The 26584-nt window shown below is 42.8% G+C and overlaps 1 protein-coding gene across 1 annotated transcript in view; it reads left to right on the forward strand.

Annotated features, from left to right (window-relative positions):
- The window catches only part of ADAMTS17 (ADAM metallopeptidase with thrombospondin type 1 motif 17), a 278350-nt gene that overhangs the window by 34614 nt on the left and 217152 nt on the right, over window positions 1-26584 (forward strand). Inside the window, exons 4-7 of the mRNA XM_044283189.1 lie at window positions 3383-3558; window positions 14013-14096; window positions 14220-14374; window positions 14521-14564. Coding sequence (XP_044139124.1) covers window positions 3383-3558; window positions 14013-14096; window positions 14220-14374; window positions 14521-14564 — 459 coding nt within the window. The remainder of the gene's footprint in view (window positions 1-3382; window positions 3559-14012; window positions 14097-14219; window positions 14375-14520; window positions 14565-26584) is intronic.

The raw sequence follows: 26584 nt of genomic DNA on the forward strand, positions 1-26584 counted from the left end.
GCACATCCTTTGATGTCTTTCAAAGTGACTACCCCCTTGAATATGCAGGTGGAGGCGTCAGAATTTCTTTGTTAGTAAATGGAGATCAACCTGGTATAGATACTACTTATTGGAGGTAATCCTTATTTTACATGTAGAGTAAAGAAGGAACAATGTATCCAAGCTGGAATCCTGATTATACACAAATGTCTTTTTTCAAACTCCATAACCTATCTTGGGTGGTGAGGTTGCTCCAGTCTCTCACTGAAAGTCTGGTCAATGAGCAGCGTCTGGTTTTTGAAGAGGTGTTAATTCTAGCCCCTGGGAATTATCAGTTCCAGCAAGATGCATTGAGCCAAAACCTCTGCAGCTGAATGATGGAATAGCACTGGAGAAGACAGCTTTCGCAACTCACGATATGGCATTACTTGCAGCTGTAGACTCATGTATGGAGTAGATGGGTAGAACAAGTAGAGACATATGAGAATACAAGATATACATGCAGTGCTCATAGGTTAGGTAAGGTTACAGCTTTGTCAGACTTTACAAATACTGTAAGAGTCTCATTAATACAAACGTGTGCAATATGGCTCATAGTGTGGGGCATAAAGCTAACCTATTTATACTGCATGTGTACATATCTTGTATTCTCATATGCCTGTACGGTGCACTATATTGTGGCCTCTTATATGAGCAATCTTCAGTTTCACAGATCATTTTAACTTCTAGAAGCACTCAATATAACGTGTAATGGAGCACGCTGCCTTTAAAAAAATGTCTGTCATCCATTACAGGCCTGGTGCTCCCCCCAGCAGGCGCGATGGAGTGACATCATCTCACCTACTGTGCTGAGTAGAAGACTGCACGGCTGAGGATCATTCCCTGTCTGTGTGTCCTACACAGCAGGAGCAATGACATCACTGCCAGTGGTGTATCTTGGTTTTGTGCTGCCCTAGGCGAGACTAAACGCGGGCACCCCCCTAATATAAATTTGACCCACCCCTTCCTTGTTAAAAAACAATGTGCAGCTAGAGTTAGTACAGTATTAATCCCTCCCTAATTCTCCCCCCTCTAACCACCCAACGGGTCCCAACCCCCTTACCCCAAAAAACAACTAAGTAATAGATTTTTAGTGAATTACTGTAATTTAAGTACTTACAGTTTTTAAAGACAGCAGGCTCAGGGTTCAGTGCATTGGTGGCCTGGGCCTGGCCTCAGTGTTCACGATGACAGTGTGCAGGATCCGCTCTGCACTTGGAGGAGATAAGGCTCACCCTAGCGTTGCCGGCCCGTGACTCCACCTCCGTGTGACGTCACAACGGCAATGTGAGGACGCAAAAGGCAGGGGAGGTCGGGAGGAAGTCAGGAGGGGGAGGAAGTACGTTTTTCAACTCCTTCACTATGCGGCGCCGGCGATGCCGCTCACATAATGAAGGATCGGACAAGGGGCAAAAAATATATTTAGCATATTGTGTAACTATCACTAAGCAAACAAGGCATTTTGCCGCCCCCTTTTCAAGTGCCGCCCTAGGCAAATGCCTTGTTTGCCTTGTGATAGATACACCCCTGATTACTGCATCACTCCTGCTGGGGACAGTGGGATGTGCTCTGTTCATTGGGGGAACAGGGTTAGAGGAGTATTAATGTTTTTTTTTTTTTATTAACACCATAGAGGCTTCACTAATGAAGGGGCCATACTACTTTGAAGGGGCATTAATGAGGCATAACTATTGTGAAGGCGGCACTAGGGGTATGCTACTGTAAAGAGTGTGTAAATTCTGTATGGGGACATACATACTGTTTGGGGGGCCTTCTGTACAGGGGAACAAAGGGGACATAACTACTGTGTGGAGACATTAAGGGGGCAAAACTGCAGTGGGGGGCACTAAGGGGGCATAACTTTTGTGTAAGGGGCACTAACAGGAGATTTGACTGTATGAGGGCATAACTACTGTGTGGGTGTACTAAGGGAGCACTCTACTGTGTGGGTGTACTAAGGGAGCACTCTACTTTGTGGGAGCACTAAGAGGACATAACTACTGAGTGGGTGGCAGATTGTATGGCGAGTGTGGGTGGTCTTATGGGGTGTTCCCAGTATGCAGTGGTTAGGCAAGCACCAACCAAAAGTGGTCATAGAAAGGACTACTGGTGAACTGGTCACAAGGTTATGGACGTCCAAGGCTTATTAATGCACATGGGGAGCAAAGGCCACACTACTTGGTCCCATCCTAAATAAGAACTGTAGCACAGCGTGGTGAGAAAGTTAAGGCTGGTTATGACAGAAAGGTGTCAGAACACACAGTGCCTCAAAGCTTGTTGTGTGTGGGCTTCATAGCTGCAGACCGGTCAGAGTACCCACGCTAACCCTTGTCCACAACCAAACGCTCTTACAGTGGACACTTGAGAATTGGAACTTGACCATGGATCAATAGAAGAGGGTGACCTGGTCTGATAAATCACATACTCTCTTACATTACGCTGTGTGAAAAGATGGCACCAGAATGCACAATTCAAAGAAGGCAGATGAATAGGACAATCGCAGAAATTTCTGCAACAAATCTGGCAAACAAGAATGTACCCTTAGCTTTGCAGCAATTGTGTTTGTCAGGGATTACTTTTTGGTAGCTAACATATGTGTAAATGTTCCTTGTCTGCTGGGGCAAAGTTGCTTACATTACTAATTGCTCTAAAGTTGTAGTAGTAACTTTAAATGGGTATTCCCATCACATACAATGGGGGCATATCTCTTGGATATGCCCCCATTGTCTTATAGGACACCTACAAGGAGAACAGAGCGGGGACAGTGGTGGCTGGAGGACTCCGGGTTTTCCGGGGTCCGTCCACCACCAAGCGCTACTCCCAACTGCTTCCATACAAGTGAATGGGAGCGCACCGCGTACGCGTGACCACTGCTCCCATTCATTTCTATGGGGCAGATGAAAATAGCCGAGCCAGGGCTCGGCTATTTTCGGCAGCCCCATTGAAATGAATGGAGGGTGGCTGCTCATGCGCAGTGCGTCCTCCATTCATTTCCCTACTTTGTTTTCGTTATAGGTGCGGGTCCCAGAGGTGGGACCCGCACCTATCAGACAATGGGATGGGAAAACCCCTTTAATGTTCATAGATATCCTTTCATGTTCCTTCCACTGTTAAAGGGGACCTGTCACGTTGAATGGTGTTTGGGCTGCAGGCAGCATGTTATAGAGCAGGGGGAGCTCAGGAGACTGATATGTAGTTTTATGGAAAAGATTCAGTATAACCTGTATTTCATTCATTAAAATTTTTGCTTATTCTGATTATTCCGACCACCCGAGCATGCATGTTTATGCCATAGGGCAATGAGATCACTGTGAATTACTGTATTTTTTTAGTTTATGACTTTATTTTCTTTTATCCCTTGCAGGAAAAAAAAAGAAGCCAAATAAGAGTGGAGAAGGAGGTGACTGGCGAGAGCGGAGGAACGCAATTAGACTTGCTGATGGGCACACTGTAGAGACCCTGGTGGTGGCCGATGCTGACATGGTGCAATATCATGGACCTGAGGCTGCACAGAGATTTATTCTTACAGTCATGAACATGGTTTGTATGACTCATTGTTTTTGTGGGACACACCACTACTAGCCCCTCTGGAGCATTGCACAGCTGCACCCACCATTATTGATAGGATACCCTCAATTAATGGTGGCCCATTCTTGGAAAAATTCCCATAAACTTTTGCGTGTTTCTTGTTGTAGATTCACTTGTGTTCCATGACTGTAGTAATCTTGGAATTATTATATTTGATATGAGGGACATTGCTTACTATAAATCAGTAACTACAGTTGCAAGAAAAAGTATGTGAACCCTTTGGAATGATATCGATTTCTGCACAAATTGGTCATAAAATGTGATCTGATCTTCATCTAAGTCACAACAATAGACAATCACAGTCTGCTTAAACTAATAACACACAAAGAATTAAATGTTACCATGTTTTTATTGAACACACCATGTAAACATTCACAGTGCAGGTGGAAAGTATGTGAACCCCTAGACTAATGACATCTCCAAGAGCTAATTGGAGTGAGGTGTCAGCCAACTGGAGTCCAATCAATGAGATGAGATTGGAGGTGTTGGTTACAGCTGCCCTGCCATATAAAAAACACACACCAGTTCTGGGTTTGCTTTTCACAAGAAGCATTGCCTGATGTGAATGATGCCTCGCACAAAAGAGCTATGATTAAGAATTGTTGACTTGCATAAAGCTGGAAAGGGTTATAAAAGTATCTCCAAAAGCCTTGCTGTTCATCAGTCCACGGTAAGACAAATTGTCTATAAATGGAGAAAGTTCAGCACTGCTGCTACTCTCCCTAGGAGTGGCCTTCCTGTAAAGATGACTGCAAGAGCACAGCGCAGACTGCTCAATGAGGTGAAGAAGGTAAAGAAGGATCCTAGAGTGTCAGCTAAAGACTTACAAAAGTCTCTGGCATATGCTAACATCCCTTTTAGCGAATCTACGATACGTAAAACACTAAACAAGAATGGATTTCATGGGAGGATACCACAGAGGAAGCCACTGCTGTCCAAAAAAACACATTGCTGCACGTTTACAGTTTGCACAAGAGCACCTGGATGTTCCACAGCGGTATTGGCAAAATATTCTGTGGACAGATGAAACCAAAGTTGTTTGGAAGAAACACACAACACTATGTGTGGAGAAAAAGAGACACAGCACACCAACATCAAAACCTCATCCCAACTGTGAAGTATGGTGGTGGGGGCATCATGGTTTAGGGCTGCTTTGCTGCATCAGGGCCTGGACGGATTGCTATCATCGAAGGAAAAATGAATTCCCAAGTTTATCAAGACATTTTGCAGGAGAACTTATGGCCATCTGTCCACCAGCTGAAGCTCAACAGAAGATGGGTGTTGCAACAGGACAACGACCCAAAGCATAGAAGTAAATCAACAGCAGAATGGCTTAAACAGAAGAAAATACGCCTTCTGGAGTGGCCCAGTCAGAGTCCTGACCTCAACCCAATTGAGATGCTGTGGCATGACCCCAAGAAAGCGATTCACACCAGACATCCCAAGAATATTGCTGAACTGAAACAGTTCTGTAAAGAGGAAAGGTCAAGAATTACTCCTGACCGTTGTGCACGTCTGATCTGCAACTACAGGAAACGTTTGGTTGAAGTTATTGCTGCCAAAGGAAGTTCAACCAGTTATTAAATCCAAGGGTTCACATACATTTTCCACCTGCACTGTGGATGTTTACATGGTGTGTTCAATAAAAACAAACATGGTAACATTTAATTATTTGTGTGTTATTAGTTTAAGCAGACTGTGATTGTCTATTGTTGTGACTTAGATGAAGATCAGATCACATTTTATGACCAATTTGTGCAGAAATCCATATCATTCCAAAGGGTGCACATACTTTTTCTTGCAACTGTAAATGCATACACAAGGGTATGGCAGATGTGAAAGCTGAAGACTTGCCATTTCATTAAGTTGTTGGTAGGATCTGGCCATTATTATTTTGTACAAAAGAATGAAGAAGTATATTAGAATTGTTTCGCTAAGTTTGGCACATTTATAGTACACGTGCCATTGTCAGACACAGATTTATTTTAAGCTGATTGCAGAGAAAAATGTGGATTGAATTACCAACATGGCAAGCAAACGATACAGATTAGACCCAATGACTCATTGATTACAGCACAGCTGGGCAGACAAGAGAAGAGAACTGGTTAACGCACAGTTAACACTGAAGATAAGGTGATATGTCCCATGCAGTCAGATGTGTCATTTAAGGAGGACCTGTCACCCCTCCTCATATGTCAGTTTAGAGAGTAATTGCGTTCCCCCCAAAAAATATCAGTCCTGGAGCATCTTATAACGCTGTGTATAAGTCCTCTGTTATTCCTACTTGAAACTTCTGAATAAATCGACACCTGGGCGTTAGACTGAGTTCACCGTACAGTTATTTTGAGCCAAAACCAGGTGCGAGTGAAAAACACAGAATAGATGCAAATCAAATCACTACACCTGATCTCTGAGTAGGCTTCACTACTGATTTCGGATCACAATAAGGCCTCCTGCCCGTACCCGTTCTGCGGACCGCAAATTGCGGTCCATAATGCATGGGCACCAACCTCGGGCCAGCCACATGCGGATCATGACCCCATTCACTTGATTGGGGTCCGTGATCTGTCCGTTCCCCTAAAAGATAGAGCAAGTTCTATCTTTTTGCGGTGCAGAGGCATGGAACGGAACCCACGGAAGCACTCCGTAGGGTTCCGTTCCGCATCTCCGGATTTTCTGACCCATTCAAGTCAATGGGTCCGCATCCGTGATGCGGAATGAACATGGAACGCTGCCCGTGTATTGCGGATCTGCATATGCCGTCCGCAATACGGCAACAGGACAACAGGATTACTGAACAAATAACTGAAGTGTGAACTCAGTCTTACTAGTTTGGAATATGTCCCTACACGCGTACACTGTCCAATCAGTGCTCACAGTGTCTGTGTAGGGACATGGGCATGGTAATACATAAATTTCAGAATAACAGTGGAACGACACAACATAGTTATAAGATGCTGCAGAATTGTTATTTCACGGAGAGTACAAGTATTTACTATGGCAGATATGTCATGTTAAGAGGTTCCTCCTAAAGGGGTTGTCTCATCACAGACAATGGGGGCATATTGCTAGGATATGCCCCTATTGTCTTATAGGTGCGGGTTCCACCGCTGGGACCTGCACCTATATCGGGAATGGAGCCCCACAAGGTAATCGATGGAGAACTCCAGTCGGGCCACCACCAAGCGCGCTCCCCATAGAAGTAAATGGGAGCGCACTGCGCATGACCAGCCACCGCTTAAATTCACTTCTATGGGCCAGACGGAAATAGCCGAATCAGCGCTCGGCTATTTTCGGCGGCCCCATAGAAAATGAATGGAGGGTGTCTGCGCCCGCCAACACTTTCTGGGCTCCGTTCTCGGTATAGGTGCGGGTCCCAGCAGGGGGACCCGCACCTATAAGACAAAGGGGGCATATCCTAGCGATATGCCCCCATTGTCTGTGATGAGACAACCCCTTTAACATACTGCCATATACATCACTTATAGGCCAAAGCAATTGATTGTCTAAAAGAAAAACTGTCTTTGTTGCCCATAGCGAGCAATCACAGCGCAGCAACTGTAGTATAAGTGCACGGCGAGAATGGCAGTTGCACAGTCTTTTCCGTGCATTTTTGTGCAAATTTATCATGTTCAAAATTATCTGAAATATTGCTGGATGCATGATATTCTATATTGGTTCCTTCTCCCCATGCCACCAGATCTAAGAATCTATATATGCAGATTGCAGGGCTGCTTTGTCATTCACGGTTGTGTAATATTAATTTACACTTGCACATATCCATAACATAAGATGACTGTTCTATTTAAACTCCATAGCAGCTGTATAGATATGTCTGCAGAATACAGTCTCCGGCTGGAATGTCTTTGAAGTTGGTGGCTTTTTCATGGGCCGGCATGATGTAATCTAGGCCACGTAAATAACATCTAGCCTATAAACACTTAGGACAGTTTTGCATGACCATAAATGAAAAGGCCTTGGGTATTTCGGACCTTCCTAAGGATTCGTAAGTGTCATTTGATTCATGGCGTCTTCTCTTTCATGGTGTACGATTTCCTTCATCCTGGAGCATGCCACATATTTAGAATCTGCAGTTTTATTCTCCGTGTGTGGAAAAATTTATGAGTTAGATAACGAGGGTCAAGTAGAAGAAATAGATTTCACTTTCCATTTTTAATATGACGAGTAGTGTCATATTTCTTGTGTTGAGCAACTGACTCCTCTCACCTCACGGTTTCGTATACCAGATGGCCACATAATCTTTGAGAATAGTTTGGCAGGTGGGTGTTGGGGATGCTCTATTTCATATTTCAGGAAACTGCACAAGATGGGTTCCAAAAGCTAGGTAACCAATGTGTCTAAAATTTTTAGTTGGTTTTGGTTGTTTTCTAGTGATTTCAAAAGTTTTGAAATGTTACTTTAGTAAAATGATTTAAATCAAATCATTTTTAATGATTTTTTTGGTTTTATACATAAACAAGAAATAAATAAAGACAGTAGCACATTGTCATTTGTAAAGATAAATATATACCCAGTTGGGTACAGCAATTGTCAAAGACAGAACTTATACAATAAACTAACCCAAACCCCCCCTCTCTCCCCTGAACCGCACCATACCACACCCATACCATCTCCCCTACTTTTCCGACCTGCAATAACATACAGCCTGCCACAGTTAAGTCCCACATTCCAACCAAGCTAGAATATCACCATCTTATCTTTACCTACTAGTCCCCCCCCCCCCCGCCCCCCCCATTTGATAGGTAAGAAGGCGTCTGGATGGCAGTCCCAGTACCAGCAACCACGGACCCCATATGGAGTCAAACTTTTTAATAGTATACTCCTCTCTCTATCCCTATTATCACATTCATACGTGCTATGAACTCCTCTTTGGTTGGTACGGTGTTACTAATCCAATATTTTCCTATTCATTTCCTAACCTGATATAGTAGTCTACCTATGCCAATGCTAGGTCCCTCTGAGGAATCATATTGTAGTAGGCGCCCAGTATACATATTAACGGTTCAACCGAGAGTCTTATTTTATATACCTCAAAAATAACATCCAGTAATGCACTCCAGAAAATGCCCAGGGCAGTACATTCCCAAAACATATGCATTATATGCGCCTCAGAAATACCACATTTAGGGCAGTTAGATGTGTCACATATACCCAACCTATAAAGGAACATGGGCATCTTATAGACTCTATGTATCAATAATAGTCTGTGTGTCTCACACAATGATAACGAGGGGCTCATAAATAGCACCTCTGACCACTGTGAATCAGTTAGGAGACCCAGATCTCGAGACCACTTCTCCCGTACTGATAATGGGAAACGATCCTGGTGAAATGACAGCAGTAGTTTATAAAAAACAGAGATCACCCCTTTAGTTTCTCCCCCTCTTCTAATTTGTTCTTTCAACATAGAAGTATGTAGGGTAAGGTCAATTAGCTAACTAAGGCATGTCGAAGTTGTAGGTATTGGTAGAAAACTGAGTTTGGGAGATCAAACTTAGCTTTTATTTGCTCAAAACTTGTAATTGCCCCATTAATGTACAACTGTGACATCCAATATATTCATTTTTTCTCCCAAGTACCAAAACCAGTTAATCCCTTTAATTCTGATAAGTTTTGATTATTCCAGAGTGGAGTAAGGGCATGACATCCTGAAAGTTTTGTGATGTTTTTCAATTTCTGCCAAACTTTGCCGATGAGATGTATACTTGGGATATTGTCTGGGGGACATATTACCGAGCCAATTTCTAGTATATATCCAGGTGGCCTCCCTCCCATCAAATAAGACACCAACTCGCCCACCGGACCCCGTCTGTCCAGTTAACCCCAAGTTTTACACTGTTGGGCTTGTGCCGCTAGAAAATACAATCATGGGTTAGGAATCGCTAACCCCCCATTATCCTTATCTCTTTGTAGAGTTTCTAAACAGATTCTAGGAGATTTTTTTGTTCCATATCAGGGATCTAAACAGACGCAGAATTTTATTAAAATGGCGCATAGGTCTCCACACAGGAGTATTATGCAGTATGTAGAGGAACTGTGGCATCAGCACCATCTTAACTAAGTTTGCTCGTCCTATGACTGAGAGCGGCAGTTTACACCAACTGGCTACTTTCTTACTGCTTCTGTCAAGTAATGGAAGCAAGTTCATATTAATATAATCTTGCGGTCTAGACAATACCTGCACCCCTAAATATTTAAAGGTTGTATCTATTTGTAAGGGGGCTATCTTCTCTTTGAAGGATTCAGTCACAGGGTCTAAAGGTAGCATCACTGATTTGTCCCAATTTTTGTTTAGGCCAGACTAAGTACCATAAACCTTAATTAGTTTCATTACATGTGGCAGTGATTGTTTTACATTACCTAAGAATAGCAACAATGCGGATCCGTTTTTTTGCGGATTAGATGCTGTCTCATTCACTTCTATAAGGCCTTTTCTTCCATTGCACGGCTCAGCAAAACGAATGATACATGTCCTATACTTGTCAGTGAAAATCAGGACATGGCCCTATTTAAGTCTATGGGTCAGCAAAAAAACGGAATGGAATCAGTTTTTTGGCGCACATGCTGAACCGTCCGCAAAAAAAAAACAAAAAACGGTTCCGCATTTTTGCGGACAGCATACGGCCGTCTGAATGAGCCCTAATAGGAGAGTGGTCAGAGATACTTCTGGGTTAATACTCAATTGTTTGCACCAGTCTCATTACCTGCTGGTTGCCTACTGCTAGGTCAATTCAGGACAGTGTGTTATGGGAACTAGAATAGCACGAGAATTGTCTGACTTTAGGACTACGCTTCCTCCATATGTCACTGAGCTCTAATTCCATGAGTATTTTTGCGTTGCTTGATAACAGCACCTCGTCCGTGTTTGTAATCTCCCGGTTTCTATCCAAGTTGCAATCAAACACCATCTTAAAATCTCCAACAATAAGTGTAGGGGCACCCGGAGACGCAGCCATAAATCCTATCACTTGTTTTAACACCTCTCCTGTGTATGGGGGAGGGATGTATATCGCCACCATTAAAAGTTTTGTCTGAAATATCATACATTACAGGCATACGTACCTACCATAAGGGTCTATACTTGTCTTAGAACACTGAAATGGAAGCGGTTCCTGTAAAGGCACACTGACCCCCCTGGCATGGGTAGAATGTCCTATCCATGAACGGTTTACAGTGCCCATGGATTCCTTTGTCATATGTGTTTCTGATAAGCATACAATATGGCAGGTTGGAATTGCCGCATCAAATTAAGTACAGCATAACTCTTGGGTGCGTCCCCGGGACCCCTCACATTCCAGGCTAACACATTAACCGTCATCATCAAAACCAAGAATAGATACTGGTGTGGTCATGATGCGGTTCCCCAGAACATACAAACAGAATACAATCAAAGAAGCACATTCCCCTTTCAACGTGGGGATTAGGGCTAACAAACTAGAGTATGCCCAACAACCGTGGGCAACTTGAGCTTATATAAGACCTATAATGGAGAAATAAAAGGGAAAAAACAATCTCAGTCTATTCCCCTTCCATTTCACTCTTCTCCCGGATTTTTTTTTTATATATGTAGCATATATGCATCCTATTCTATATAAAATAGTGCAATATCATATAACATAACGCTTATTTACTGTATTTCCCCCCCCCCCCCCCATTGACATTGCGGACTCCTAGTCCCAGACCTCCTAACCACTCTCTATTTTAAAGACACATTCTCCCTGAGTTACTTAGCATCTGATGTAGCGGTATCCCCAACAGCAGATTCAGTCCTGCTCATTCTCCAGGTATCAGGGGATCATCCAGAAGATGGCGACGAATCTGGCGGCGAGATTGTCGACTCTACCACGACCCTCAGCTTAGATGGGTACTGCATCGAGTATGGTAGCTGGCGTTCCTTCAGACGACGTTTCACTTCTACATATTTTGCTCTTTTCCTTCGCACCTCTGCTGAGAAATCTGGGAAGATGAATACTTTTCTGCTATCTAATAATAAATCCGCGTGATCCCTGGCTTTACGCAGAATGGTGTCTCTGTCTTTGAAATGCAGCAGCTTGATCAGGATCGGTCTTGGAGGAGCCCCTGGTGGTGGTGACCGGAAGGGCACTCTGTGAGCTCGTTCAATATCAAACATATTAGACAGAGAGTCTTTTCCAAACTTCGCAGTCAGCCCCTGCTCAAAAAATACTACAGCGTTTGTTCCCTCCACTTTTTCTGGTATACCCCCAAAAGGCGCAGATTATTCCTGCAGAGTCTGTTTCCTAGATCATCAGCTTTGCTTAGCAGATATGAGACATCGTGGGCGACTTTTCCTGGGTCTTTTCTTAGAGGAGGTACTGCATCTTCCAAGCAGCTGACCCGGTCTTTTACTTCTTTAATTCTCTCCGAGACCTTTCTTAAGTCGTGTCTAATGAAAGACATATTCTCTTGTAAGTTCCCCAATTGAGTATTGAGGGAAACAAGCGCAGCGCCGCAGTTGCTGACAGCTTTGAAGACATCTGCTTGTGGGTTCAGTTATTTCTTATGCTGGTACTGCACTATTGGCTCCCTCAGCAGCTGCCATATTTATTGTGGCCTCTTCATCTGCCAGCTGGCCCCCTGTACTTTCTGGACTGTTATTGCAGTTGGTAAGAGGGGACGCACCAAAAGTCCAGTGTCTCCCCTCTGTGATTTCTCAGGGACACTTGGGGCATCTGCAGGAGCCAATCTAGCAAACTGCTCCAGTCGTGCTGCCACCTTATCCCCGCTCCAGTGCCATCTTGCCTCACCCGCAGGTACTCTCTCCCTCCCCTCCTTCTTACTCTGGCGCGTCATACTGCTCGTTCCTGGCTACTCCTGTCTCCCGTACTCAATATCGTCGTTTAGAGGACTTGTTCTGTACAATGTTGTGTGGATGCAGGAGGATTTGCAGGATTCTCGTCCGGGAGTGCGAGTATCAGCGTCCTCTTACATGCCGCTCCAGGCCACGCCCCCCCCCCCCCCCCCTGGTAAAATGACTTCTAAGCCTCTAAAATCATGGGCTTAGTAAGATTGTTACAATCTCCCTCTAATCCAATGGTAGTAATAATAGTAATTACAATCTCCCTACTATACAACTTCCACATCCACTCTCTATGTATATATCCTGAGCAGACTGATGTCCTGAGTGTTTCTTTCTCTTTCTTCTTGTCTGTTCCTACCTAATATTGTTACCCCCACCCAACTGAAGTGACTTTACAACCTCTAACCCGGAATGATGAACCTTCGTGACTTAAAAGTGTTTTCCCGGGTAAACAGTATCTGATCGGTGTGGGTCCAACACCTTGAGAAAGCACTGGTGCTTTCAGTAGCTCAGCCTTCTCCGTGCTCACCAATCACAGCACCACACATTGTATAGCGGCTGTGCTTGGTATCGCAGCTCAGCCCATTCACTTCAATAGGGCAAAGCTGTGCCTAGGCCAGTGATGGCGAATCTATTAGAGACTGAGTGCCAAAAATGCAATCCAAAACCCACTTATTTATCGTAAAGTGCCAACACGGCAATTTAACCTGAATACTACAGTCCAATATAGTATATCTTCCATGTATTTTATTATTTAGCTATAATAGCCTGCCTACATTCAGTGTGCTGCCTGTGCCATTCATAGCGCACCCTGCGCTGATGAATGGCAGGAAAAGTCTAAGGCATATTAGTACGCCATTGACTTTTTCCAGGGAGCGGGTGCCCACCCGTGCTATAGGTTCGCCACCACTGGCCTGGGACATGTGACCAATGAAGATGACATTACAGGACCTAGGGAGAGCTGCAAAAAGGCCGCTGCACTACTGCGAGCATCGGTGCCTTTTTTTTTAATGGCTGATCTATGTGGGTCCCGGATGTCGGACTCCCACCGATCAGACATCGATGACCTATACAGAGGATGGGTCATCATTAAAAATATATCGGAAAACCTCTTTAACTCCAGGAGCATATGGTGTGAGGCATAACAGTAGTCATACTTGTAAGCTGTGTGAACACTGTACCCCTTATTTGATTGTTGTATTTGTTACACTGAACAATAATTCTGTAAATATGAGAAAAATCGACTAGGGGATCCATTGGGAAGTCATCAACGAAATGTAGGAAGTTCTTGACTTCTACATCCTATTCATTTGATGTTTTGCCTATGACTTGTGTTTACAGACATCCCCATAGGAGATGTAAAAGGGAAAAAAAGTCCAGTTAGTTTTGTTTTTAGCTTTTCTTTGTAGCTATAGTTCAATACATTGAACATCTGTGGGATGATTGCTTTAACATTTCTACAACATACAGTGGAATGTTGTATCATTGCTAAGACAAATAATGAGCATTTTTACACAATTTTTCTTTACCTTTTATGATGAAACTTTGGTTTATTTTGATTGTCCAGGTCTACAATATGTTCCAACACCAGAGCCTTGGAATTAAAGTTGTCATCCGTGTCACCAAGCTGGTTTTGCTTCACAGCCGACCGGTAAGCTTTGAAAGCCAATGACTTTCTAAAATGTTTTTGGAATGTCAAAGAGCTTTTTTCAGTACAAAAGCATGTCATGGAGCTAGGGTGGGAAAACCTTGACTATATCTTTCCATGTTGTAGACCAAGCTTTCTATAGGGCATCATGGAGAAAGGTCTTTGGAGAGTTTTTGCCACTGGCAAAATGAAGAGTACGGAGGACCTAAGTACTTGGGAAACAATTATGTGCCAGGAGCCAAAGATGACGTGCCTGTTGATGTAGCTGTGTTTGTGACCAGGTATGGAGAAAATCCCTGATTCACTCTTTGATGAGTTTTGATCTTTCTTTTGAAGTTCAATACAGAATTGATGCAGAAAATGTAATGAGGTGTGTTGGAAATAATCCTTCCATAGTGTTATTGATGGAATATGTATTCTTTTTTAGAACTGATTTTTGTGTCCATAAGGATGAACCCTGTGATACTGTAGGTAAGTACAAGATTAAACATCCTTTACATTTGGTATCATCGTTTGGCTATGATTGTTCACTCATGGATGGCTCTTGAGTCTTGAGACTTCTTGATACAGTTTGAGATGAAGGTGGAGGTGTTTTACATAGCATGGAAAAAGCTCTTATTGAGCCTTGTATCTTGCCTTTTACAAATTATATATTGCTCAGTGCTAAATATGTACTGGAAAACTGAGTTATGTGTACACTACCTTTGCATAGGACAGCAGGTACTCATACTGCGGGAGTTTCATCGTGAGGGGAATTTGTTATTCCCTTTTGCAGGTGTATGCATTTCCCTAATTTGCTAAATTTATCAAATGCTGCACAGTGTTTGTGAAATTTGTTTGAAAAATGTGGTACATCTTTTAGTCTAATAATTCTGTCTGAGGATGTTACTCCATTTTCTACATCTGTGAAGGTTCTCATTCATCCAGATCAGTCAGAGCATGTGGACTTGTAATTTCTCTTGAAGACGTTTTACAAGTGATTCTCCCACTCTACACACTGGTAATTTGTGCTTTAGTCATGGAGGTAAAGTTTTGATTGCATTTGAATGACTGAAAATATTAGGTGTAGGTAAACTGTCTCGGGAGAGGTGTTAAACAACATTGTAAGTGGCAGACAATAGATGTTGCACCCCTCCACCTCTTTTCAAGCTTGGCTTCTCCAACTTAACAAAAATAACTTTGTTGATACTTCTTTTGAACCAGTCCTCCTCTGCAATTCCCAAAAAGGTGTTTAGGGCTTAACGTTTGACCTCCTCCATGTGCAGGTTAGCTACAATAGGGAAACTGGTGAATCCATGTTTCTAATTGAGAAAGCCAGACTGGTGACTAGTGAAACGTCTTCAAGAATAAATACAAGTCCAGTTGCTCTTACTTATTACTATTGATACTCCACTTTCTTTTTATTTATTTTTTTCAGTTGATAAATGTGGCTTACATCAGCTTGACAGGCTAACCATGATCACTTTCCTACCCATTTTTTAAAAAACTAGAGTGAAAAATCAGTGACAAATCCACATGTACGATAACTTGTGGATTTTGCTGTGGATTCATCTCAAATTTTTTCATGGAATTGTGCCAAAATCCACACTGATTTCTTTAAGTTAGTTTACATCTTATATGTTTGTTTCCAAATGTTTTTTTTATCACATTTACATTTTATGGCATATCAGTTTGACACTGCATCTATGGGTTGACTTGGCTGTTCCAATATCTCAGTTAGAAATTTAGGGAGAACTGAAACATACATCTAGGCAAGACTTCTCTAAGAATGAAGGACCAAACACTTCTGTACTCCAGATAAGTGCGATCTCAGTGGTTAGAACTCCACACATTGGATATTTATGGTTTATCAAAATGATGTGCCATAAGCAGAAAACCCTTTTAATCTCTGTGCTTATATAATGACATTGATGTTGAACATATTTATTGGACTTGGGAATCTGCCATAGTTCATTCTCTTTTATGAATTTCAATTTGTCACTTTCCTGTCCCTGTTACTAACATCTCTATGTTAAAATACTTGTCTCATAAAATAAACCCCATTTTAGAATTATATGTCGCATAATTAACTGAAGTGAGTCAGGCTGCTTTTCTAACCGTCACCAATGAGCTCATATGGTAGTCACTGATTTCAAATGAATAGGCGACCTAATGTAATGTAAGAGTTAGAGAGTCTTTCCGAAGCCTCTCTTTTCTAGTGAGAAATGATGTAATAATGCTGAGTATTTTATTTGCACATTGTCACAGGACATCTTGTTCTATGCTGGTTATAAGTCTGTGAGTATACTGAAATGTATTGCATTCAATTAACAGTATAGCACCATGTTCCTTTTTATTATCCTTTTTGTTCCTTTTTATAATAACATTGCAGTAATACAGTGACGTTGTCAAATAACAAGCAACCTAGTTGCCAAATTGTTAGTAAATTCACTAAGCAAGTCTAATTGTGGGAAAATGGTTAGTGGTTCTGCCTAAGGGTACGTACACACGTGGGAGATTTGTTGCAGAAATTCCTTACGCCGTTCCATACATCTAAATGTCGAAATCCACACAAATCTGCTACGTGTATATATACCCTAAGGGTACGGCCACACGTTCAGGTTTCCTAATGCAGTTTTGGAAGCTAAAACTAGGAGTGAATTCATAAAAAAGAGGGCAATTATCTGTCCTGTATAGTTTCTCTCCTTTTATGAGCCACTCATGATTCTGGCTTCCAAAACGGACGTGTGGCCATACAATAATAGTACTTTGACCATGGATTCAGTTCTGCACATGGGTAGAGTATTCTTGTTCTCCACATGCTTGGAGGTCTTTTGGGCCCAATCTCAATACATACCGTTTAGTAGTTTCTACAGCAATGACCATGGTCTGCATGTTTGTGTATCCAAAAATATACATATCATAGCCCCCTTTGCCGTTGCTGGTCTAAATCCTTCCCCACCAACTGCAAGCCATAAATGGTCCCACTGCATCTTCTGTATTGGGTCTCTATTACTTGGATGGTTGGCAAGATAGAGAAAAGTCAGAAGTTTCAACAGACTGAATGTTTTTGGCCAGCAAATTTTCTGACATTTGTGTATATTATGGTTTGTATTATGGTTTGGGATAATTATGATATGGAACATTTTTAGTTAAGTTATAATAAATCTATACCCCAATAAGCAATTGGCATGACTGCATGTGTTGTGAATGCAGTGGATTGTCTTTGCAACAAATTCCACACAAACCTTGGCATACAGTGAGGATTTTGTGTTGCAGAAAACTGTTGTGGCTTTCACCGATTTTCACTATAATATCTGCACCATTTGGTTGCACATTCACTGAGGATTTTCCACTGAGTGGACCCACCACACATGGCTGTACCCTAACACACAATGATGGACGCACTCACACATTAAGCTACTTTCAGTACCGGTAATGATTTCTTCATTATAGGAGCATAACAACAAATTAATGGAAGTGCGGAGTCCGGCACATAACTGAAACTAATAGCAGCAGATGGATCCTATTGACTTTGATTAGTTCCATTGTGTTTATTTTAGGGAGTCCATCATTTTACTGGATGAAATAGTTCCACTTCCGGGACTTTTTTGTCCAATATTTTTGACAGAATGTGTGATGGGGATCCCAAATGGTACTTCCGACCCAAATGTAAACTCAGCCTTATTAGCGGCAATGTTTTATGAGAACTTGTTTGGTGTGAAGATATCATACAAAAAAAATTCTAAAACATTGGAACCATGGTTACATACTTCTTTTTTAACTAAGCAGGCAGTATCCATTGTGTAGCAAATGTGAACTGCATCCATTTTGTGGATCTCCAGCTTTGAAACCATTTTCGGCAGCCCTCGTCCCCTTCGGACCTGTGGAGGGAAGCATACTTACCTGCTCCCGGCTGCTAGGTTTCGGCTTCTTTCGTTTCCACACCCAGTTCCCTGCTTGTCACCTTCCAATGTAAAGGGAGGTCACATATGCTGCTGCAGCAGAGAAGTGCCCTCAAGAGGAAGGTAACTGGGACACCTGCCGCTAGAGGAGCACGTTATCACTGCAACCAGTCATTGGAGGTTTACAAGCAGGGAACCGAAGCGCAGCAACCAAAGGAGCTGGAATGGAGCGGCGGGGAGCAAGTAAGCATGCGTCCCTCCACAGGTCTTGCTCGGAGGGTGGTGGTGGGGGGGGGGGGGGGTAAATGCTTTGGACAACCACCATGAAATATGATTCAAACCTGGTTATTCTAATGTAGAGGTCTGCAAACAAGTCTTATCAGGTTCTTTTTGGCCAGATTCACCGTTTACCAGTGTGACATCTTTGTAATAATTCAAAGACTGTTCTTGACACCAAGTAAATATTTTTTTTCATGTCCTCTGCACTTCTCTCTTTTGTGGTCCCTTGCAACAGTCACAAAAAAAGACAACCATGCCTCTTTTTCCAGTAGTCATATTTTACATAATAGGATTTTACAGAAACCCAAGCTGTTACGCAGTGGTTGTGTCAACCAACAGATTCTAATAATCTATTATCACATGTCTCAGAGTGGCAAAAGCATATGAACCTTTGTTTTCAGTATCTGGTGTGACCTCCTTGTGCCCCAGTAACTGCAACCAAATATTTTCTGTAATTGTTGATTCCTGCACAGCAGGTTGCAGGAAGTTTAGCCCATTCCTCCATACAAAAGAGTTTCAACTCTGTTATGTTGGTGGGTCTTCCCCCATGAACTACTCGCTTCAGGTCCTTTCACAACATTAAAGGGGTTTTACCATCACATACAATGAGCAGCCGCCCTTCATTCATTTCAATGGGGCCGCCGAAAATAGCCGAGCCCCATAGAAATTAATGGGAGCAGGGGCCGTGCGTGCACGGTGCGCTCCCATTCGCTTGTATGGGAGCAGCGGGGATCAGCACTTGGTGGTGGGCGAACTCTGGGAAACCCGGGGTCCTCCAGTCACAGCTCTCCCCGCTCCGTTCTCCTTGTAGGTGCGGGTCCCAGAGGTGGGACCAGCACCTATCAGACAATGGGGGCATATCCTAGCGATATGCCCCCATTGTATGTGATAGGAATACCCCTTTAATATTGGATTAAGGTCAGGACTTTGACTTGGCCATCCTCTCTTCTTTAACCATTTTTTGGTAGAACGACTTGTGTGGTTAGGGTCGTTGTCTTGCTTCATGACCCATGTTCTTTTGAGATTCAGCTCAAAGGCAGATGTCCTGACATTTTCCTTTAGAATTTTCTGGTGTAACTCAGAATTTATTGTTTGATAAGCCATCCTTGGCCCAAATGCAGCAAAACAAGCCCAAACCATGATACTACTACCATTATGTTTCACATATGGGATGAGGATTTTATGCTGGAATGAAGCGTTTCCTACCTCCAAACATGAAACTTCTCATTTAAACCAAAAAGTTCTATTTTGGTCGTATTATGATGCAGACTCTAAAGCTTCATTCACACTCACACACACTTTTTTTCTCTGTGTTTTTTTGGCTTGTAAAAGATGTGTTTTACAGTTTTTGTGGTGTTTCTCCAAGTCCTATAGTGAAACCACCGCTGTAGCATGAATGAAAATAAAAAAACGGTTGCAATAGTTGCTAGTGCCTTAGTTAAAGGAGATTATAAGGGGCAACTTCTTGTTCGTATAAGGGATCCTTGATGATAAGCTGATCACAGGATCTTCTACTGCTAAAGGCCTCTTTACGCAGGCCAAAAATCGGGGCAGTTATCAGGAAGGAGCATTCCTAGGAACACTGGTTTCCAATAATTGCCTTGTCTAAAGCTTCCGCTGATCATTCAGTGAAGGAGCATTGTGGTCACCTAAATCATTGGTTCTGGGCAGAAGAGCATGCTTTCTAGACAGCCATCTGATGCCCAGAAACAATGAATCTCTATGGAGATGAGTGATGAAAGTAGCTAGACCCTAGACAGAGGAGATGGTTGCTGTACGTAAATGCAGCTCTTACCTCATCTGATGAGCAGTCAATTTTTGGGAACAAATGGTTTGTTCCTGATAATTGCCTGCTGTGTTGACTCATGTAAAGGGACCTTAACAACCAAAGTAATTAGCTGTACTCTATGGGAGAACCCAGCAGCAAGTGTTTGATGCCTCTGCAGAACCACCACAGGAAAAATTAAGCATTACACAGTTCTTATTTAAATCATTGTGAGCCATACATAATGAGCAAAGGTGCCGGGTTGAACAGGTTTTCCAGAAAGGTAGATAGTCCCTTCTTTCGTTGAAGGGATTGTCTTGACAATAAAATTTAGAAAATCCTCCAAATGGTGTAAAGTACTACTGTACCTAGTGCCTCTCGACATGAGAGAAATCACCACTCAACCAATCATATTATCCATGGCTGCGGCCCTCCAGCTGTTGTAAAACTACAACTCCCACAATGCCCTGCCGTAGGCTGTTCAGGCATGCTGGGAGTTGTATTTTGCAACAGCTGGAGGGCCGCAGGTTGAGCATACCTTCTCTAGAGCAGTGTTTCCCAACCAGTGTGCCTCCAGCTGTTGCAAAACTACAACTCCCAGCATGCCCGCACAGCCAAAGGCTGTCCAGGCATGATGGGAGTTGTAGTTTTGCAACAGCTGGAGGCACATTGGTTGGGAAACACTGCTCTAGAGGTTCCTTTACATGGGAAGACTGTATAGGCAGTTATTGAACCACTGATTCCTGATAATTGCATGCGGCAATCAGCTCCTCTGTAGGGGGATGAGTGATGCAGATCATCGGCTTGTGTAAAGGAGCCTTAAGCAGAATAATGGTGCCATTTATAATCACTGTAGAAGTAACGTGAAATCTCCTGGAAAAATCATGTGTATGTGTTACAGGCAGATCTTGCTGCTGGTTGGGTTTTAGGTTAATGGAGAATCCATGGCAAAATCCAGAACAAATCCACAACAGATTTTCAGATTCCTGCTTGATTTGTTTTCAGCATGAGAATGGGGTTCTGTGAAGCCTGATATACTTGCATTGCTCCTTAGTTTGTTGAGGATTGTTCTATGCTCTTTACAGCTTATCCTGCTTTGGATACCAGGCACCATTCCGGAAAATGTTTTCTTTAGATCATCATCAAACGATGTGGCATCCAATGGGAATGTAGAGAAGTAAATGGCTTTAATACACACAGTCATTCATGTTAGTCAGGATGTTACTCACGCCTCACCAATCACTAGGAATTTTTTAAACTTTTGTACTTTGCCTGATGGCACTACCTCCACTATTAGGTGTAGATGCTCTCAAAATGATATTTATGAGCCTGGAGCTCATGCAGGAGGATGTTCTGCACCATTGGTTCTGGTCTAAACAGACACTTTGAGTAACAACCAGCATGTGTCCTGTGTCCAGTTGACTAAATGGTTTTACTGATATTTGCAACACACAAAAAAACGCATGTCTATCTATGGATTCAAAAACGCTTGTCTATAGCACATATACACAGAAAATCATCCTTTAAAGTGTCCTCGGCCATTAATATTTTTTATAGGTTAAGTCTTTACTCTGGGACTCCTGCCGATCAGAAGAATGAAGGAATTGCCATATATGCAGGCATGGCTGTACCTGGTAGTGCAGCTCGGTCCCATTCACTTGAATGGGGCTAAACTGCAGTACTGTGCATAGCCACCCATCTGTACCTGTGTAAATAGTGAAGGGGCACCTTTATTATGTTGATTGACAGGGGTCCTGATGGTTAGACCCCCAGCCATTAAACACACCAATCTTAAGGAGAGGCCATGAATTTTTAGAGGAGCTGGTTTATGAAGACAACCCCTATCCATATGCCTCATTAGCTCATATGAACATTATAGAGGGTTATCCATTACTTGGGAGTCCCCTCTATGAGCCATAACGGAGAGACACTCTATAACAACTGGTCTCGCTCTATTAGACTTAAGACGTTTATGATTTACATCAGTGGCCAGGTATCTGTATGGCCGCCGTGTGATACTGAATTTCACCTTTGCAAGGGAAATGTCTGGCTAGTAGCAGCTCATCTCAGCAAAATAAATTGTCTGACAGACTCCCCAGGAGCCTGATGTGAAAGCGATTGTATCTGATGAAACAAGGCCTTTAAAAGGGGTTGTCCCATTTGGGTCATTTATGGCATATGGTTAGGTAGGATATGTCTAAAATGTAAGATAAGTGCAGGTTCTTCCCCTGGGACCTGCTTCTATTTCCAGAATAGGCCCCAAAGCGATTGGAGAACAGCCATGCATGCAAGGCATCATTATCGAAAGTCCTATAGTGGTGAATGGAGGGTGGCTGCACATGCGTGGCTTAATCTCCCGCCTTACTTCAGGGCCCTGCAACTGTCTGATATTTATGGCATATCCTAGTAATTTGCCATAAATATCCCAGATGGGAATACCTCTTTTAGTGTTTCTAAAGCCCTTTTAAAACCTCCTATCAGACAGGGGCTGTTCTATAATAGCCGTCACTTGACTATTTTTGGCACTCCCATAGAATTAAATGCAAGGTGGCTGCGCTTGCATGGTGCATTTTGGGAGTCCCATTCTACATATAGGTGCAGGTCCCAGTGGTGGAACCCACATCTATCTCACATTGATGACAAACTGTATCCTAGCGATATGCTATCAATGTCTGAGATGGGAAGGCCCCTTTAAGGGATTTCTATTATATAAAGAGGCTCCAGTAGTCTAGCTTTACTTTACATTGGAAACTGAATTTGAATCACCAGACAATGTATGTTGAGCACACAGGCATTGAGAGGTCCTCTGAGGACATGCTTTGTGGCTCAAGGTTCAGATAAGTAATTTGGATGAATCTCTGTATCCCATTGCTTAGCAAGGAAAGCCTGTTCCATCATATGCACCTATATTCCATGTTCTTTCCAGGTTGGCTAGATAGATATCACCCGTTTAACCATTTAATGGCAACTTTTTCAAATTGCTGGGGCGATCTAAATGCTTTACAACAACAAGGCCTTCAAGCCTTAGGAATTGCTGACCTTGTTATTTTAAAGATGAAACATGGATCAAATTAGTGTTAAAGAGAGAAAGAAAAAAAATCACACCGCTTTGGCCGTTTATAGTGTGATTATGATCACTGAGGTTCGTATGTGTTCAGCATATTTTATGTGACTATGAAGAAGCTGTTTACATTGTCATTAATCCACTGGATTTGAGGGTAAATGCCCTGCATTCCGCTACCGTCTTTTTGCAAAGCGACCTTGTTAGACCTTTCCAGAGAGGAGAACGTCTGCCATCGGTTATTTATCACAGATGGGTATTATGTTTATAGCTTAGTCCTGTCTGGGTAAATAAAATAAAAAATGGTCCACATTCTTCTGTCGTTTAGTTATGAGTTTTTGTGAAACGCTCTGTGGAAATGTCATAACATTCGAAATCCTGAAATTTGAGGTGTTTGACAGGAGCATTTCCCTCAGGGGAGCTGGAACCGCGCTGCCATTTTTCTTTGTAGTAACTTTCTATAAACCATTGCTTCTCATGTACTGACAAATGGTAAGGTACATCTGGTAGGTCCATCTCCGGGGCACACAGTGTGAAGGGAAGGACCCATATCAAAAATGAAAGTTGACACCTTCCCTCGCAATGCATCTAAGTGCCTCACACATGCATGGATCGAATGATCAGGGTCCTCTACAACCTGCACAAAACTATTGGTCTACCTTCTGTGATCAGCAGCACTTGGAAGGGTGTTAGAGATAAGGAACCCCATGCAGGTATAGACATCAGGATCTAAGTCTGTTACTCGCAGGGGCGGACTGGGAACTTATAGGGGCCCTGGAAAAAAATACAAAAAGTGGCCCCGTTTTGTAGTTGGATCTAAACTGATGGAAGGCAGGGCCAGCAATACCATACCGTGGCACATTATACCACCACAACAGAGCAAAATACCACAGTCTATCACAAAATACTTTCAGCAGCACAAAATACATCCCCAAAAAGTTCCCCTGGCAGGCCGTCAGGAGGGCTCAGGAGGCCCCTCTGGGCATCAGCCCACGGGGAAATTTCCCTGTAAAGTCCAGACTAATCCGCCCCTAGTCACTTGAAGGCAATACAGTACATAATTCACCTGCTTGGTCCTATATAAGTCACATAACTTTCTAGCGTGTTTTGTACAGCAGTGAGCAATGCTAAATCTATACTGCCACAGATTTTCTGTGCTGGGTACTTCCATGTAAATAAGCTCCATTGGATGTGGCTAATCCATAGTCGGGTGTGCTGAGATGACAAACTGAAAATCCACTGCAGAAATCCAAGGTTCAGGTCCACAGTGGATTTTTCCAACGTGTATTTTTGGCCATGTGCATATTCCTTTATCTCTATGCCGTGCCAAGCATCCACGTTTGGGTAAAATAGTTGTCATCTGAACAACAGCTTCTGACTTTAGGCTTAGGTTCATCTAGACAGCTGTGTGTACAAGCTCCATGTTGTAATGTGGATGCTCCATGTGCACTTTGTAAAGTTTCAGTCCCTGCTGGAAACCATTCACTCATGTGCTAAAACAAGGATTCATTTACTATATAATATAGCTCAGGAAGGTATTGTTGCCAGTCATGTTTGGACCTAAAGGACCTCTCTGCCCAAATAGTAAAACTTACATGAGCTCATTGTCTCTGTTCTTTACCAAGAACATTTAGTCCAGGAAACATTTGCCTTGTCCATAAATACAAGAAGAATAATTAGATCACTGACTTCATATACATTGAAAAGTGCTGGAAAGTCTGGAATGTAGAGATCCATGTATGTTAATGCCATTAGGCCTCTTTCACACGAGCGTGACGGATTAGGTCCGGATGCGTTTAGGGTGCGTTCAGTGAAACTAGCACTATTTTGCAAGCAAGTTCAGTCAGTTTTGTCTGCGATTGCGTTCAGTTGTTCATTTTTTTCCGCGCGGGTGCAATGTGTTTTGATGCGTTTTTCACGAGCGTGATAAAAAACTAAGGCCCCTTTCACACGGGCGTTTTACAATGAAAAACATTGTAATGCGTTTTGCACTCGCGTGAAAAAAATCGCGAATGTTTGGTACCCAAACCCAAACTTCTTCACAGAAGTTCGGGCTTGGGATCGGTGTTCTGTAGATTGTATTATTTTCCCTTATAACATGGTTATAAGGGAAAATAATAGCATTCTGAATACAGAATGCATAGTCAAATAGCGCTGGAGGGGTTAAAATAATAATAATAATTATTTAACTCCGGTCACTCCGGTCATCACATGGTCCGTCACATGATCTTTTACCATGGTGATGGATGATGTGATGGAACATGTGATGACCGGAGTGACGTCATCACAGGTCCTGTTCATGTAATGAATGCTCACCCCAGGTCCTGTTCAGCAAAGGAGACAGAAGGAGATGCCGGGCTACGTGAACAAGTGGACTAAGGTGAGTTAAATAATTTGTATTTATTTTTTAACCCCTCCAGCGCTATTTGACTATGCATTCTGTATTCAGAATGCTATTATTTTCCCTTATAACCATGTTATAAGGGAAAATAATAATGATCGGTTCTCCATCCCGATCGTCTCCTAGCAACCGTGCGTGAAAATCACACCGCATCCGCACTTGCTTGCGGATGGATGCTTGCGATTTTCACGCAACCCCATTCACTTCTATGGGGCCTGCGTTGCGTGGATTATCACACCGCAACACACAAAGAGGAGCATGCTGCGATTTTCACGCAACGCATAAGTGATGTGTGAAAATCACCGCTCATGTGAACAGCCTCATAGAAATGAATGGGTCGGTATTCAGTGCGGGTGCAATGCGTTCAACTCACGCATCGCATCCGCGCGGAATACTCGCCCGTGTGAAAGGGGCCTAAAGGTTTACAAACAACATCTCTTAGCAACCATCAGTGAAACTGATGCGTGAAAAACAACGCTCATGTACACAGACTCATTGAAATGAATGGGTCAGGATTCAGTGCGGGTGCTATGCGTTCATGTCACACATTGCACCTGCATGGAAAACTCGCTTGTGTGAAAGGGGCCTTAGAAATGACAATATCCATTGGAGTATGTGGAACATTAAAAGAAGAACCCAGTTAAGAGCCAGCATTTGTACCCTTGTGTGTGTATCACATTGACAAAAAATAATAATAATGCAGCCGGATAGAAATGTCGGATTGCTGCAAAACTCTGCATGCAGCTATGTCTCGGACAGATATGTAAATGATTACTGGTGTAGTCTGATTAGACACTGGGAGGGTGGAGATTTATCAAAACTTGTATAAAGGAACACTGGCTTAGTTGCCCATAACAACTAATCAGATTCCACCTTTCATTCTCCAAAGGAACTCTGAAAAATGAAAGGAGGAATCTGATTGGTTGCTATGGGCAATTAACAGTTTTGATAAATCTCCCCTTGGGTCTTGAAGCAAGAAGGCATAAAAATGCTTCCCTCTCTGACTGACCTAGTAAAACGCTCTCAGAGGGTACTATTTAGTAGAGTACCTCTTGGTGAGAGATCGTTGACTGCTAGACATTCCTCTACCATAAACTGTAT

The sequence above is a fragment of the Bufo gargarizans genome, chromosome 2, assembly GCF_014858855.1.
Source record: "Bufo gargarizans isolate SCDJY-AF-19 chromosome 2, ASM1485885v1, whole genome shotgun sequence".
NCBI lineage: Eukaryota > Metazoa > Chordata > Amphibia > Anura > Bufonidae > Bufo > Bufo gargarizans.